The sequence below is a fragment of the Phlebotomus papatasi genome, chromosome 3 (assembly GCF_024763615.1).
Source record: "Phlebotomus papatasi isolate M1 chromosome 3, Ppap_2.1, whole genome shotgun sequence".
NCBI lineage: Eukaryota > Metazoa > Arthropoda > Insecta > Diptera > Psychodidae > Phlebotomus > Phlebotomus papatasi.
Window position 1 is genome coordinate 82,081,430 of NC_077224.1, and position 17,802 is coordinate 82,099,231.

General features: G+C 34.7%; 2 protein-coding genes across 3 annotated transcripts in view; one reads left to right on the forward strand and one right to left on the reverse strand.

The window, feature by feature from the left end:
- LOC129806029 (regulator of G-protein signaling 9) overlaps positions 1–17,802 on the forward strand; it is a 136,980-nt gene that overhangs the window by 78,689 nt on the left and 40,489 nt on the right. For both annotated transcript variants that reach the window (XM_055854334.1, XM_055854335.1), the window contains exons 3-4: positions 1,483–1,698; positions 1,810–2,168. In XM_055854334.1, coding sequence (XP_055710309.1) covers positions 1,884–2,168 — 285 coding nt within the window. In that variant the 5' untranslated portion in view covers positions 1,483–1,698; positions 1,810–1,883. The remainder of the gene's footprint in view (positions 1–1,482; positions 1,699–1,809; positions 2,169–17,802) is intronic.
- Positions 1–17,802, reverse strand: part of LOC129806037 (cytosol aminopeptidase-like) — a 489,987-nt gene that overhangs the window by 67,803 nt on the left and 404,382 nt on the right. The gene's annotated exons all lie outside the window — the stretch shown is intronic.

The following is a 17,802-nucleotide window of genomic DNA, read 5'->3' on the forward strand; positions in this document are numbered from 1 at the left end:
TGAATAATTACTCAAAATGACCACTTGTAATTTCCAAGCAGCGAAATATAAATCCAAGTATTATCATTACAATAAGAAGAATAAATAACTAATAATAACATAACTATTAATAACAACTAATTACTAAATTAAATATTAAAATATTAATATTTTTTTTAACTCTGAAAGATAAATTCCTTTATTTTAATAAGCAATTTTAATTTGGTAAATCTTGTTGCAACCTTCAAAATCTTTCAGTATCTAAAGTAACTTTGCAATGTCGCAAGTTAAGACAAAATGTAAAGCATCTCTTGATTAATGTGAGAATAGTTTTCTACACTGTTTTATTAGGGAAAAACTTTTTCAAGCTTAAAAGTCTCTTCTGGAAAGTTCTGATACTTACTTACTCATATATCTGCAACGTCCCTTTACGGGACAAGGCTTCTCGCTCTAACCTGTTCCAGTCCTAGTGACTCTCCGTTAGATCGCTCCAGAAATATAGAATAGGTTGTTGTCGAAAAGTCTGTTCTATCGGAGGTTCCTTGCGGGTTTTCGTAACAATCTTGCTCTTACGATGAGGGGTTGTTAGCCCCTCATTCAACCCTCTCTGGAAGGACCAGATCCCTTGTTCGTTAGCCTCAGATTCGTGACTTCCCACAGGGGTTGATTACCTAATCTTCCATCACCCACCTGAGTGTGCCAGGGCCTACCAGGCACCTAGCCCGCTTGGAGGTGAACATGGAAATTCAGGGGGAGAAGCTATGTCCGAAAAACATTTCGGTATCGAATTCTCGAAGGTCAAAGTTTAACTACTTTAGAGGGCCTATTCTTCAACCGATTTGCTCAAATGTGGATTTTTTTGAAGTATTTTGAAATTTTGCAAACCGACTGCATCAGATTTAATCGGTCATGAATCGGTAAAGTACCCGTAAATGATGTATCTTTCTCATTTACGTGACCGTAGGGAGAAGTAGTGCACTTTTGATTTCTGGTACCACTGAAATAAGGTTTTTTTTTTAATTTTTGCTTAAGTTTAGTTCCATGTAAAAATAGGAGAAAAAAACTCAATTTCAAAGGCGACCCAATTCAAAGAAGCCCTACTTCCCTCTATTAAGGACTCATATAATATCCATGCACTCTGGAAGGCAGTCCCTGATTTCCAGAATAAATCCCTGAATCCCTGATTAGAATAATTGTGTAAAACCTTATTCGCTGAAATCAAGTGCACAATAAAACAATCACAAGTCAAATAAACTCCAAAAGCTCATCAGTGGTTTCTCGATAAACTGTTTGTAGGTTCGCGTGGTAGATCCCTTGAACAGGATAATGACTCTTTAGTGAATTGCTAATAATGGCACGAAGGACTTTTGGTCATTAAATGTAAAAGTTTGTGCCTCTCACAGTTACTCTATCATGTAATTAGTAAAACTTTTAACTCATACTAAATTGTGCATTAAGTCATTGAGCTGATCCTTCATCAATTTTTTCTCTTTTATCTTTTAGATCGCATGTGGGGGTGACGCCGAGATGGGTGAGGGGCTCGAACCGCTGCATACAGATACCTATTGTCTGTTTTGGTCGCAGCCCCAGATTCCGTCTCGTGAAAGTCTCTTCGAGCAATCGAAGATTGTAGACGATATTCATCTTATAAATCACTGTGGCGTGAGAAGATACAGTGCACAAGGCAGAGCTACAGAGGAAACTTATAAATGGAGTTATGTAAGTTTATCACTCTTTCACACATCAACTTTTTCCATTAACGGTGGGAAGTCACCATGAAAATTAAATTTATGACCTTTTTGACCTCTATCCTATTCTCTCCTTCAATAGTAAAATTTTCTTGCAAACACACCAAAATAATGGAGTTTGGCTAGAGTAGTTGTCCATCTCTCAATCTGGTGGCAATGGAGCCGCCTAGTTCTGGCGTTGTACCGCCAGACAAAGACAAGGAGAAACAGCAGAATCTTCAGTCACCGCAGCCGACTACCCTCAATTTTCCCACGATCCAGATAACATCTGTCGGTGGTGGCTCGTCCGTGGCATCCTCGGTCGCTACCACCTGCTCTACTGCCTCCACTTCCGGACAGGGAGCGGCTGGCGGTGGCACAGGAGGTACGGCAGTCTCCATGGCGGCAACTCAGCAGAGCCAAACACTCGAAAGACTCTCCAGACCCATGGCATTCGATAAGGTGAGATTGAAACATTCCTTTTAGTCTAACAAAGTGAAATTACATCCCAAGAAGCAAAAGAGCTGCCTTATAGAACCGAGTATTAAACAAGTCTTTTAGTGCACTTTTAAAATACTTAAAGTGAAAATTTTCTGTTGAAATTCCTAATATAGAAGCTCTTAAGTTCCTTAAGAGTGCGCCACTCTACTTATAGTAATCTCAGTGATCGAACCAAGAGCGTTATAAGCAAATAAAATGATTTTTGGTTCTATAGTGCCTTACTTAAAGAATTCTATAAGACTATATTAAGAAAAAATTGCTTCTTGGGATTCTAAATGGGAAATTCTTCGATATCCGATCATTATTATGTAAAATTGATAATACCAATGGGCTAGGGTTGAGGAATAATGAGATTAAACGTTGTCTGTATTAACACTTGTCGTACTGAGAGTGACTTTACAAAAAGAATACAATTTGCTGTTTCTGAATTATATGAACAAGGCCTGCCCCTGTCCGGGTTTGACCAGGGGACCATTCTCTATCTCAAAGTATAGTCGATTTATAAATCTGCTATTCAGACTTTAAGTTTCGGTCTGCCCTCTTGACAACGCGATTCAATACGGGATTCACACTTAATGTTTAGCCAAATGGCTTAACTTCTCATATTTCTTATCACTCAGGATTCTTATGAACATTTTGACTGAACGCTAAATAGGATAAATTAAGCTAATTCAAAACCTGCTACAAATGGAAATTTTTCGCTACTCCAAATGGAAACATCATTGTTTTCATGATAAATACAGTACTAAATTATTATATTTATATATTTTCTATACCACTGTTTCATTATTTAGTTAATTTTGCTCCAAATAAAGCGAAAATCCATTCATATTCACAAATTTTAATTTGTTAATTTCTCAGAAAAATTAAAGGTGTACCTTTTCACCAACGAATTTTTCATCGATCGACCATGTTTTCCAATGAAAAACACAATGAAGTGACTGATGTTTATTCGGTTTTTTTTACATTTATGTAATATTTCTGGATAATTTTAGTTAAATTAAGTCCTAATCTTTATTGTTAACGGTACGTGAAGTTTTCAAATAAAATAATTACCTATTTCGTGAACAAAAATGGGTTTTTTCGAAGTGTCTGCAAATGCTTCAATAGGAAACCCTGGAAATATGATTTTTTGGAGAGATTTTCCTATTGTTTTAGATGGGAAAGGAGAAAAGACCAGGAATAAGAACAAATCCTGCACTCAGGAGCAACTCAAGAAGATTTTGGAAACCTTTGCCGCGGTTTCACTTACACTGTTTGTCTCCAATTAGAAACTTTCCCTTGTCTCCATTTGGATTAATATATTTCGAATAGAAGCATTTTACACTCGCGTATTTTTCTTGTATTTAAGAAGTTTTCAAATTATATTTAAAGAATTTTCACTAAACAGTAACATTCTAGAAGAGTCAAGGAGCAAATTTATGTAATTCTCTTCAGAAAAAATATGAACTTAATGTGTTGTATCTTCTGTCAAAGTTAAAGCGTCTGGAAATGGTTTTGAATTAGGACATTTATTCTATTACTAAAACTTTCGAACTTATTTTTAATTTTTTTTCTAAACTTTCCCGGTTAAACTTTCAAATTAGTTCCATAAATGAAAGAGTTATGTCTTGCTTAAAATTATACAGTAGACTCTCTCAAATTCGGGCATATAGGGCCGAAATGTCAGCCGAATTAGACAGAAATTCGGGCGACAAACTTTTTGAAATGCAACGATTTTTTCTTCATGTGCATATAGATATTGAGTTTACACACTCATATCAGACTCAAACCATGCCAAATTTGAGCATATTTGATTCATTTGATAATCATAATCAAACTTGAAAAATGACAACAAACTTTTTTCAAATGTAACCGCTGCCCGAATTAAAAAGTAGCCCGATCTTAAAAGAGCCGAATTTGCGAGAGTCTACTGTACCTAAAGTTATGTAAAGTCTAAGAATAAAAAAAAAATGAGAAAAATGCAAATGAGATGGAAATTCACAATTGAAATTGTATCAATAAACGGTTACATACAATTTTTAATTTTTTTACAAAAAAAATCAATGAACATCGGAATTTTCAATTAGGTACTTTGACATAAAACTCTAAAGTCATTGAAACTTCCAAAATTTTGTATAAGGTCATATCAATACGAGGCTTTTGCACATGAAATTGAATGCCAAAAATGAATGGCGAGCAGCAGCAATTTGGAAACTTGGAAACAAATACTGTGTTATACATTGAAATTCAACCGCAAAACTTCATCAATTTTCTCCATTATCCTGTACTGGTTGCTAGTTAGTTAAATACAATTTTACCGCATGGGTAGAAAATCACTCGGATATTGATGTACACGTTTCACCTGTATCAATTTAATTGACTGGTCAGGAGAATAGGTGCCCCTATAATTTCTGCACTCAATTCATCAACCATATATTGAAATGTTATACACTTGGAACATGAAGCATAAAATCCAATCACTGTTTGATGGTGAGGGTAGAAAATTGTTTTTCTTTCACAAAACCTCTATTTGCCTTCGTCCTTATTTGATTTATTTAAAACAAATTTAATTTTTCCCGTATATACTGACGCTTTTGATTATTTTTTTCATCAAAGCTTGATTAAATTGGCTCAATATTCAATTTAACAGCTTTAAACTAATGCCTATTCACTTGTTGAAAAGCATTTAGAATCGCAGCTTAGACACGAATTTTGAATTTCCGGAGAAAAACTAGAATTCAGAAATGAAGAATTTTTCTTTTATACAAGGACACATAATTGGAAAATTAGAGTCAAAAACAAAATACTTTGTTATTTATTAAAAGAATTAATATTAGAATACGTGAAAATGATCTATTCCTTTGATTTGCTTTCAATAGCGGAAACTGTGTAATTTTAAACTGTTTTTAATTTTTTTTGAATTTTTAACTGTGTAATTTAAAAACTGTAATTTTACACGAGATATGTAAGAAAATATACAAAACTGTGTAATCATTCCCAGTTGATTCTACGGTTTACAATTACATAAAATTTAAATTACACATTTTCAGATTACACGTTTTGTTGAAATACATAATTTGTGTAACTTTACAAGAATAATCGTGTTAAAAAAGCAAACCAATGATTATCCTTGTAAATTTTTTTTTACTGTGCATTTACCTAAAGTTTATGAAGTATCATCATTATCATTTTCAACCGCTTATCCCTATTGGGTTGCGTTCCCATGGCATACAGGTTAACAGCCTACGCCTGTCAATCCTCCGCAATTTTTGGAAGGTGTTCGGGTTCGATCCCAAGGCGCTCCAAGGCAAAATCCTGAATTTGCTTCAGCCACAGTGTCCTAGGTTTTTCTGGGGATTCTTTTTCTATTCGTGCGCTCAATATGTCCGTACCATCGAAGTTGTGATCTCTCGACCCGAAAAAACAACTCCTCGCTCGACCCTTAGATCCTCACGAACGGCTACATTCCTTACTCGATCTCGACGAGTGATTCCCTTAAGCGCCCAGAGGTACCTCATCTCGGCAGTTTGTACTCGTGATCTTATGCTTTCGGTCATTACCCAAATCTTATAACTATAGAAGAGAATAGGAATGAACACAGCTTTGAAAACCGATAATTTAGACAAACGACTAAGCTCGGCTTTCCTCACTACGCTTCTGACAAGCTTCATCATTACTGCAGCAGCATTAGGGGAGACTGGGGTAAAAAGTCACAAATCGAAAATTTCAAAATTCAATGTCTTCCAAGATAAAAAAGATAACGGCTCAAAATATTTTCTATAGATAGCCTCCATAGATCTTCTTCAATGTCATAAATTTCTTAGAATTCCAACAAGGAATTTAGAAAATAAAAATTATCGAAATTTTTAGCCCTGTTTTTGAAATATTTTCCTTGCAGAAGATAACAATTATTACTTACTTATTTTCCAAAATTGATGCACTGGTGAATATTGTTTGAGAATCGGTCAAGAGTTGAACTTTGGACAAAGGAAACACGGATTTTGACCTGGTCTTATCCTCCTTTATTACTACACAAACGACGTTTCGGAACTTTATGGCTCCTTCTTCAGGTATGCAAGTAACTAGTGGGAAAAGGGGGGTCAATACAAATTTTCACTACACTGTAATCACAATTGGACGAGATGGACATCACAATGGTCAGAACGATAATCAAGAGATCGATAAATTTGACAGGAGAGATTTGCGAAGGCGAATGGGAAAGGGAAAGGTTGCCCCTGGAACCTTTCGCGCCACTTTATCCGTGATGAGACCACCGATCTTATTGTGGCGAAGTATCCTTCTGCTTTTTGTCTCGATGCAGATACCGAGAATGTGGTGCAGTCTCCAGGACCGCCCTGCATGCCCAGCAGGTCACATCGGGGTTTCCCGTGAATATGGCGGTGGAGGTCCTATTCCCTAGAGTATTTGTATGGTCCCGCAGGGCCGTGAAATTCGATTCACAAAGTCCAAGTATTGTAGACATAAAAATCTGGGTTTACAAGTAGCCCATGTTTGCTGCTGCACCAGTTTCCCCTATTGCGCTTTTAGGCCATTGACAAGGGGAAAACCAATGTTCCCATTTTTTGTCGGTACTCCGGTATTCCCTGTGATTGCAATGTATTATTCCAAAACTGTTATTCTTTTAATAATTTAACGACGTATTCCGTGATTCCCAATTATTCCGTTTCTGATTTTATTTGTTCCCGTGTTCAAATTTTTCGAATTTTCAATGTTGGCATATACAACCAAATGGGAGCACTCGACTGTTGATAACTTATCCCGTAGGCGATTCTAGTGCTCTCATTGGCTTCGTCATGGGAATTGGATTCTGTTATTCTATTTGATTCCAAGGATTCTGTAATTTATTCAATTTAAAATTCTCTCAGAATTGATTAAGCAATTCTATGTATTCGATGTATTTCGGCGGAAAAATGTATTGGTATTTCTAAATTGGATGACCTTTGTGATGATCAAATGAATTGTTTATTTGTCTATCTTGTTTTTGTTTAGAGTACCTAAAAAACTTGGAAGATATACTACGAAAGGGATTAATAAAGCAGTATTAAAAATTAAAAAAAAATCGAATTTTCTTAATTCTTGGATTTTCTCATTGTTCTTCACTGAGAAGCAGTTTCGGCCTAGTATTTCGAATATAATTTTTTTCTTTATTTATTTTGATGTAGGGGAAAATACTCTCCCTTCGAACGTTCATACCTTCGAATAATGTGATCTTTCTTTTACTTTTCTTAAGACACTTACACATTTCTATTAAAAATTAGTCGGCTTATGATCAATTGTTGATAATTCCGTGATAAATTCACATTATTCGAAGGCATGACAGTTCGAAGGGAGAACACTTTCCCCTACTGGGCTTCTATTGCCGTGTACATTGTTCAGTTTACAGTTTTATTCGGTTTACTATTTGTATGAGAAGTATGTCCCTGCAGAGGCGTAGGGTAAGTGTGCCAAATTTCGGCATAGTTGCATGCAAGCGTCAAAGTCTCAAGTTTGAAATGTAATATTTTAAATACAAATTGATTTTTTTATTCTTTCTTCTGAAAGAGTGTTGCTTGGAACCTTGTAAAGAGTTTACTGTCTTTATTTACTCTAAAATTATTCTTAATACATTTTAAAATGAAAAAAAAATATAGACATAGCTTTGGTACCCTATTTCGGTCACCTTTATTCTCATAGTTCATTGCCCTTCGGAAATTCCAATATCTTTTTCACGTCATCTCGTTTGTCGTAGCTACATTTTTTGTTATTCTTTTGCATTGTATAATCCCTAGAGTACGTAAAATTTAAAAGTTCATGGAAATTCGAGGAACAAAAAAGGTGGCCGAAATTGCAAGGTGGCCGAAATTGCAAGCTGGCCGGAATTTGGCACACTTACCCTAAGAGCCGAACTTTCTTATCAATTGCGCCAAAGACCTCCAGTTTTTCGAATGAAATACAAAAATTTAGCTTCAATTTTTCAAATAGATTGTCTCTTCCTTAGTATTCTTCCAAAGCTAGAACTTACAACACTGACTCATCTGATTTCTGAAAACCCAAGGTTAATATCTCTAACCGTTTGACCTTTAAGTCAAGAATAAAATTCTTATTTTTGAATTTAAGGTTGATGTTCAAAAAATATATTCACAAATATGACTTCTAAAGCTCAAAAAAACAGACTAAACAATATTCTAAATATCTGAAAGACCTAATGAATACAAAATAAACGAATACATTTACTCAATTTATGCTCATTTAATTTCCCAAAATGTAATACGTAAATTTTGCAAATGAATTTAAAATGAACTTCCATGTATTCTTTAATTTATTATTTCTGTATTACTAAACATGCGTATTTAATCAAAAATTAATTGAAATCCTTTGTCATAGTTGGAAAAAGGCACAAAAGGAAAATTTCCATCTTGTACCCATAGAATTTTCCCCATTTAATCACGCATCAATAAATGACGACCGAGTGGCATCATTGATTTGTATTGTTTCAAGGGATAAGTGGGTGTTATAGTATGTGTGAAGAAGAGGAAGTGGTTGTAAAAAGGAAGGAAAACAATGAGAAGCATGTTAGCTTAGAGAAAGCTTTTCAAACTCTTTGGATTTTCATCTATTTTCCCTGCTTCACTCATCATTTACTACCTCCGGAACTAAGAATAATAAGCTTGTTGACTTTCGGTCTGTCGAGTTACAATTTTAATTAAATTGCTTGTGTTTATTCAGGTCGACGTGACCTGAACGTTCACAAATACACGGAAAATACAGGACATATTGCATGTTTAGAAGTTAAAATGAAATATTTTGAATAAATCCCTGTACCTTCCGATGACTTCAAGGGATTTTCGGAGAGTGTTAACCCTTTAACGACCGATGGTTCAAGGACGAACATATAACTTACTGATACGATCTATCGTCAGAAAGGTCTCGATACTAAAATATCATCGAAATTGCTTCGAAACTACTGAAGATATGGTCTGGTCAAGGTATTTTTATTTACAGGTCGGGTGTTAAGTCCCAAGACTGGCCTATATAAATAAACGGTAGAATTTTAAATTATAGTCGATAATGTAGTACTAGCCTTGCTTTGAATCTATGCTAAGTTTCATTTCCATCTGGCAATTCTTTTTTATTTATATTTTATATATTTATATTAATATTATATATAAAATATTATATTAATTAATATTATTAATATATTATTAATATTATTAATATTATTATTAATATAATATTATATTAATATTATATTTATATTATATATTTATATAAAAGGGTAACTTTAACCCCTAATACACCTAATAAGGGTAATATTTACACCGATTTCGGATCAATATTGCAGGGTAAAATTAACATTTCCGGAATGTTATTTTAACTTTTTCGGATTTCTCTCAGTAATGTTAATTTATGTGCTTTTAGTGCCTCGACACTAAATTAAATTAAATTATAAATTAGCGTTTTTTTTACATTTTTATTACGTATATTTAGTTTATATTTTTATGAAATTTAATAAAATATTGGCCATTTAATTATCGGTATATTTAACTGATTCTATTATTGCAATCTCGACAGAATCCTGTCCAAAATATTATTGCTAAAATCAAATCGTAGGGGAAAGTGGTCTGCCTTTGAATGCGGCAGCCTTTGAATATAGTAATTTTTTAATTTTTCTTTAAGGCATAAATTCTTTTCTATTAACTATTAGATAGCTATTCATAATCCTCACAAGTCATCAAAAAATGCAGACCCTAGCTCTTATTTTCTAGGTGCTAGGGCAAAAAAACGAATTTGAGCTCTAAACTGTAATTTTGATGTTTCACAATTCATGTGTTTTTTCATAATCAAAATAATTTTTCGAACAAATCTTCTATTGTGAGTCATAGAAGGTTATTCTTGGATAATATTTCTCCAAATACATTTTGATTCAGATGAGACAATTTTTTGAATCTTAATGTTGTGTGCCTTTGAATCCTCTCTTTCTACACATTGACACATCTGACAGCCTTCTGTCCGGGAGCAGGGGGAATAGAACTCCTACTTTGGTCTGACGAATGCTATACAAATACTTATAACATGCTATCTTGCTCCGGCCGGGATGTTTCAAACTGACAATTGTCAACTTCAATTGCGTTTTATTACAAATTTTCAAGTGAAAAACAGTGCTTCAGAAAAATGTAAAAAATGTTCTTGTATAATGACTTTTGACTACAGCGGTGGTTTTATTGAGTGCATTAGGGTTCATGCTAATCAATTATGGGCCGTTTAATGTTACAGACCTAATATTCTCAGTGAAAAATTAAGATTCAAAGGCTGCCCAACCACATTCAAAGGCAGACCATGCAGGCTGCCTTTGAATATATCGACATCACATTTTCAAGTTCCTCACCAGGAAAAACTGAGGACTTGCGAGTCCTGAATGGGGTAAGCATAGAAGCTTAATGAACAAGAGAATTTTTTGGTGTAGTGCAAAGTAAAGATCATGTTGTAGTTTACTCTGAAAAAAAATCTCAAATTTTGAACATCATTTTTCGTTCAAAGGCAGACCACTTTCCCCTACACACTTTTATCAAAAAGCTTTTTTGCGAAAAACGTGAAATCTTGAGATGTGTTTTTAAAATTCTATAATACTTATTAATTAGTATTTTTTATGTCATGTAATAGTACACTGAGAGAAATTCGAAAAAGTTAAAATAACATTCCGGAAATGTTAATTTTACCCTGCAGTATTGATCCAAAATCATTGTAAATATTACCCTTTTTAGGTGTATTAGGGGTTAAATGTACACTTTTTCATGTTAATTTTACCTTTAATAAGGTGTAAAATTAGCATTAAAAATGTTGATATATTTTTACACCTAAAAAGTGTTAAAGTTATGAGGAAAAAATCTTAATCGCATCGTCTTTTTTTCTCAGTGTAGAAAATTATTTAAAAAAAATTAAAATGTTTTTTCGGTGATTACAAGCGTTTTTGATGAATTTACAACGTATCATTGCAATTCTATTCCAACTTACACCTTACAAAATTTCTCGTCGTTAAAGGGTTAGAAATGCATTTGCAATTTCCGGATTTAATTAGCACCTCTATTAATAAATTTACTCAATTCTCTGCATATTAATGCTATATTCCTCCGAGAGGTTTAGCAATCTACTCGTAATTTGTCAGAGATTGGAAATTGCAAATGAAAGCATTCGACCAAGAGTTTCGAAACTAATATTTACATATTTCAACTCAGAGATTTTTTTGTCCTTTCTACGGGCCTAATCGAACAACAAACTCTGCCTCGACAATTGTACACATTGATGAAAATACAAGGATAAATCGAGAGAATGAGTGGAAAAATAATGTTTCCATCGCCAATTTGGGGGATGGGTAGATAGGGGGTGGTAGGGCCTCATTTATATGGGCGACGACAGTTCCAATGGCAGTAGAACTTTCACTCTTCCTCTGCGACCAGCAGAAAAAGGCACAGTGGAGAAGCAATAAAAGAAAAGAAGGAGCATGATGATAGGGATTGTAGTGATGTTCATGTGGAGGATAGCTCAAGTGAAAAATAGATAAAAATTGCTTATGTTTCATGGTGGAAAAATTTTTGTCCTGGGCAGCGACAATTTGCCGCAAAAGTGACAAAATATCTACATAAATAACCAAAATACCGAGGCTTTTGGGAGATGAGAAAAAGGGATTGGAATTGCCCAAAATCAATGTAAATTGCAAGTGACATAAATTCCACTCAATTCACGCCAAATTCATTGATTTAACCCTCTTCGTGCCTTACTCCCACAAACAAAAATGGTTTATATTTTATGGCTTTTCGCAAATTGGACAGAGATGTTCCAGGGAAAATTTCCTCACTTTACTCCACTTACTCATTATATCACCCTTACCCTCAATTTAGCCCCAAACACTTGTGAGGAATTTTGGATCCTCATTCCGACTGCGTGCTAAAACACTTGCCAATATCGATGGAAAAAGGCACGTTTTCCCTTACCCACAATCTCACACTATATCTTTGACCATTTAAAGCCATCAAACACTGGAATTTTTCACACCATTCCAAAATCACCCTTAGGGGAGAATGGGGCAATTTCATTTCGACAATTTCATTAGTTTCTTTTTTATTTGGTTTTATTTATCTTTAGTTGTGAAGTGAATATAAGTTGATATTGTTACGATTCTGGGAATGGGGTAGAAGTTAACCATCTCCTCGCAATCGTATTGAAATGACTCACAATCGAATGGACAGCAAGGTAAGCTCCCGGGCCCGGGTCCAGAAAAACACCAGACTTCCTCTTGTTCACATTTAATTAAATCACCAATACATTTCCATTTAATATTTTTTTTAATCCTCGGGGTCCACTACGGGTCATTTTAAATACCGAGGATAAGGGGGTTCTCCCCTACAAAAACCCCCTCGGATAAGTGATACTGTGACAGGAAGAGGGGTTTTATTAATGGGTTTGCAAATAAACCGTGAATGACAGATCAGCTGTTCAACGCCGATCTGTCATCGCGATAAGTTGATCGTTAATTAATTTGGAACCGTAATGGCCTCTACACATTGAATTACTTTTTTGAAGGAAATAGCCTAGTTTGAAGGAAATAGTGGGCTGCTGGTTCAGTTGTATGCATGATACCGTTTCTCAAGGCTCATAGTGAGTCGAAAACGAGTTGAAGTGCACTTGGCAATTGGTTGAGGTCAGTGGCAAAGACAATCAGAGCCAGTGCCCCCGTAGCTCAGTTGGTAGAGCATTCGTCTAGATAGCGAAAGGCCCCCATTTCAAGCCAGGGTGGAGGCAGGAATTTTTTCCTGTCTCTATTAGGGTGAAATTGGTGGAGTTGGGAATCACTTGTTCTGATTGTCACTTTCACGAAATAGTCTACACTACTGTAGATGAAAACGTCAAAATTCTGTCAATTACTCCCAATTAATTAATTATTACTCCCCAAAAATTACTCCCAATGTGTAGAAGCCTTAAGTGACAGACTTATTTACTCATGCTACACATGGGTTCTGTAGAATTAAGAAGAGTTAATGATTTAATGAAGCTTCTCATTCAGCAGATTCTCACTTATCCCTTCAAGCAATACCGAAATGTTACATGGATTAGAAGATTGATAAACGTCAAATCGTTTGCAATCCAACGTTTTTTAGCTACGATTCTTTTTTTTCTACTCAGCTTTTTTTCTTTTCTTTCTTTTTCCTTTTAAGATTCGTTTTTTTAATTCTGAATTGTATTTTGCATTACTTTTTATATGTCCTTCATTCACAATTGTAAGAGGGGTGACCCTATTTCTGTGATTTAAATATATGCATTACACACAGAAAAATTTTGACTCTAAATTTAAGAATATATAAGATCCTGGGAACTTAAATTGGACGTGAATCCCCGAGGCGTTTAAGTTTAGAAGCTCTGAGGGAAAGAAATGGGCTAGAATCCCAAGCTCTTTCAAATTAAGAGATCGGGAACTTAAGTTCAGCATTAGCTGGAAAATGAAAAATGTCTACAGATTTGCAAATTGCAACTAAAACTAAATGATCAAAGGATTTAGAATTAGGGCATTGGCATTCATTGGATGGGGGATTTGAAATTAAATTCCTGGGTGTTTCTATTTAAGAATTTTCCATTTTTCTGTGTGATTTTTATTAATTTTTAACCATTGTTTGAGGGCTTGGGGCCCTCCCTGGATGATATTCTCTGTATTTCAAAGCCATTTGGTGCGTGAAAATGTTTTTCCAACATTTAAACCTGCGCCGAGATTTGAACACGCGACCTTTGTGATGACAGTCGAGCATCTTCCAGCTGCGCCACGAACTCCTATAATGTATTCAAAGCATATCGGGAACCGTTGCATCGGCACCCACGATATTCCAAAATGACATTCTAACAGCAAGATGGCAAATTTTACTTAATTTTTCCGTTAAAATTTACTGTCTTCCAGTTAAATTCTAATATCTAATATGCGGCCAGTAAAATTTACTACCCGGATATTAGAAAATTCCCGAGGCGTTTAAGTTTAGAAGCTTTGAGCCAAAGAAATTGGCTAGAATCCTTTGCTCTTTCAAGTTAAGAGATCGGGAACTTAAGTTCAGCATTAGCTGAAAAATGAAAAATATCTACAGATTTGCAAATTGCAACTAAAACTAAATGATCAAGGATTTAGAATTAGGGCATTGGCATTCATTCGATGGGATTTGAAATTAAATTCCTGGGTGTTTCTGTTTAAGAATTTTTCATTTTTCTGTGTGTATTATTATTAATATTATTCTTTACAATCTCAGCTTTTGTGATCCTAAGTAAAATCCGACCTCGTCAGATCGGGATAAATTTTGGATTTACACGTTTTGACACTCATAGATCACGAATATCATATGCGCTAAAAGCAATTTTCGTGGACGGTCTGTCCCGTCCGTCCATCGGTCGTATAACCGCTTCCAGAGAGAGAACGGAGAGAGATATCAATAAGCGGTTTTCGGCAAAAGTTAAATGTTGATGGGTGACTAGAAGTTGATAATGTAAGACCCACCCGCCCCCCAACCCACCCTTCCGCCATTTTGGAATACCCCTAAATTTTGTTTTCTCAATAACTCAGCCCCTATGGCATGGACCGACCTCAAACTTTAGTATGTTATAGCTGGGCCAAAGACCTTTCGATAAAATCTGACCGGAGCTAGAAGAGGTCAAAAATTCAATTTTCAAATAACCATATCTCCAGTTTTAATTATCGGAATTCAAAAAAAAATTGGAAAGCCCTCATGGAGTACTACAACCCTTATGACCCCCTAAGTTCATCCGATTTAATCGAAAGTTCGATTTATCGAAAAATCGATTTTTGAAATTGCAATTTCGAATATTTCGAAAACTAGACAATACTTTTTCTTTAAATTTTAGTATGTTATAGCTGAGGTCGAGACCTTTCCAACGGTAGATCGCAGTCCTCCCTCTATGTTCCCTGACTTGAGCTATAACCAAAAATGTCCTGATCGGACTGCATTTTTGGTGTTTATGATGCGATTTCGATGAAATTTTAGTATATATTGTATCTAAGATAGAGATCCTTCTAAAAATGAGTTGCATCCGTCTATACCCCAACCCACTGTACCCCGATCCTTACTATATCCAAATGGACCGGACTCTATCTCTAATCTTTATTAACCGATTTCAATGAACTTTTTTTCTTTTCTTCGCCTTCCCCTATTTAGACTATTTAAAAGAGAAAATGGCCACTGATAAGCCCGGATAAGCTTATGGTAGCTGAGATTCTTTACAGGTAAAGAATCGCGTCGAGCCAATTTCATCCATTTTGACCCACAGGAATAGTTTGCTCCCTCCTCCCTCTAGTGAATAAATTCAAAACTTTTACAAAATGACTTATGTATTATCTTCAATATCTATGAGTCCTAAATTTTTAAAACCTGTTTTTGGACTTGTATGAATATAAATCAGGTTACAAAGCAGATTTTTTGCAATTATAATTTATTAACACAAAATTATTGCTCAATCTGCTGAATAAAAAACAATATTCGTAAATATTCAAAATTTAAAATTTATTTTCATATAAAATTGCACCAATTTGTCGTATTCTACTAAACAATTGAAAGAAAAATCTTCTTCACAAAAGATAAATAAAATTCAAGGAATATTGCTAGTATTTTCATGAAACTGACACCCAGCTGTATCTCACAAGATATAATAGTTTTGTTTATGTTTATGATTGTTTTGCAAAACAGTCTCCCATTTGAATTCAAAATTTATGTGTATGTTTGCCCCATCCTCCCCTATAGCATTCCAGTCGAATGGCCAGTCACTCAGCCATTATATATTGGCTATAAAAGTTTCTACAGTCACATCCGTTTCTTGCAAAAATATATTCTCCCTTGACGCACTTTTGCTCTACCAAGATCCTTCAGACTTGTCTTGAGACAAGCAAAAATCAGCAAAAAAGGAAGCGAGAGCAATAGTCGTAAAAAGGAAAGAGAAACTTTCCCTATGAGAATTTTCATCTTGGAGAAATTATGGATTGAAGAACTTTTCATGTGATTCCCATCGATATCCTCTTAGTTTGCATTTACAGCAATAGACCTCAAATGTTGATCAGAATCAAATTCTATTTCTATTCATATAAATCACACTTTTTTTTTTGGGGAGAAGGGTGGTCGAACTTCTCAATTTATTCCGAGTTGAAATTGTAGTCAGAAAATTTTCATCCAGATAATAAAGAAAAGATGTGAAAAATTGACTTTTTATGGGGACTATATCAAATTTCGGACATGATGCATATTAGCTGTAAATTTCTCAGTTCGGAATGTTATATTATTATTTAAGAGTGTTATTATGAACCTTTAAAAGTAATTTATCATTATTGTTTTCTGTTTAATAATTCTTAATACATTTAAAAATAAATAGAAATAGAGACATTACTTTGTGTGCAATTTCGGACACAGTTCTTCGAAGTCTTTTGGTACTCTTCAAAGATATTTCTCTATAAAATATTGTTGGTAAACACTTTAATTTGTGAATCAAAAGAAATGTCCGATATTGCAAGTTGTCCGAAATTTGATGCAGATCTCCTAAATAAATGTTTTTATCGTAGCCCTTTTTGAAGAGGAAACAAAAGTCATCAATTGATTTCTTTTTTATTCAAAATACTTGCAAGAAGTTCTATTTTAAATCTAATTTAAATTTTACACGAGATGAATATAAACTTCATTTTTATATAGATAGGGATGACTAGGGCAGATAAGTCAGCAAATAAAATTTTTCTTTTTTTATAATCCGGGAAAAACATGTTTCAATCAGATTGATATTTGTCGAGATTCTTATGACAAATAATTTCATCACCAATAATCATCTTTAAGAAGTACGGAGAGTTCCGATTTGAAATTCATGAATTCACTCCAGCGACACCGAAAAATTGCATATCCACAGGAGAGGTCTTTGGAATATGTTACGGAAACATCGTGAAGTATGCTAAACAATTTTGGGGACAATTTTTCAGCCTATTTTCAAAGCTATCCGTTCATAATGGGTCCGGCACACCTTTTAGATCTGGAAAATTTCATAAAGTCGAAGTTCGAATCCCTTTCTTTTTCACATATTTTGCATATGACTATCTCATTCTTTTGCATACCAAATTCTATTAAGCTAAATTGAATTTAAAGTGACGTTTAAAAGAAGAAGAAGACTGCGAGAGAATGAGATAGACATATTCAAAACACGTGAGAAAGAAAGGGATTTGAATTTCGACTTCGTAAAATTTTCCTGATCTAAAAGGTGTGCTGAAGCCATAAGAAATGTATTTCAAATTTACCGCATGCTACGCGCCCTTCTTGAGCTGGCCGTTCTGGTCCACGCCGTCGGTCCATCGAATTCTAGATCGGTCTCGTTTCTTCGAAACAGAGTCCGCCGCTAAAGACTTTCCAAGCTAGGTCGTACTTATCCTTGCAAAACACACGACTAGCCTATCGGAGTCTATTAAGGCGTATTTGCTTGACGACCGTTACCGTTCGGTAGATATATATACATCTCACGGCTCTATAGGCTCCGGAATCGTCCCTCCTTAAATACGGGATCAAAAATCCGTCGTAGGATCCTATTCTTAAATGCTGCTAAG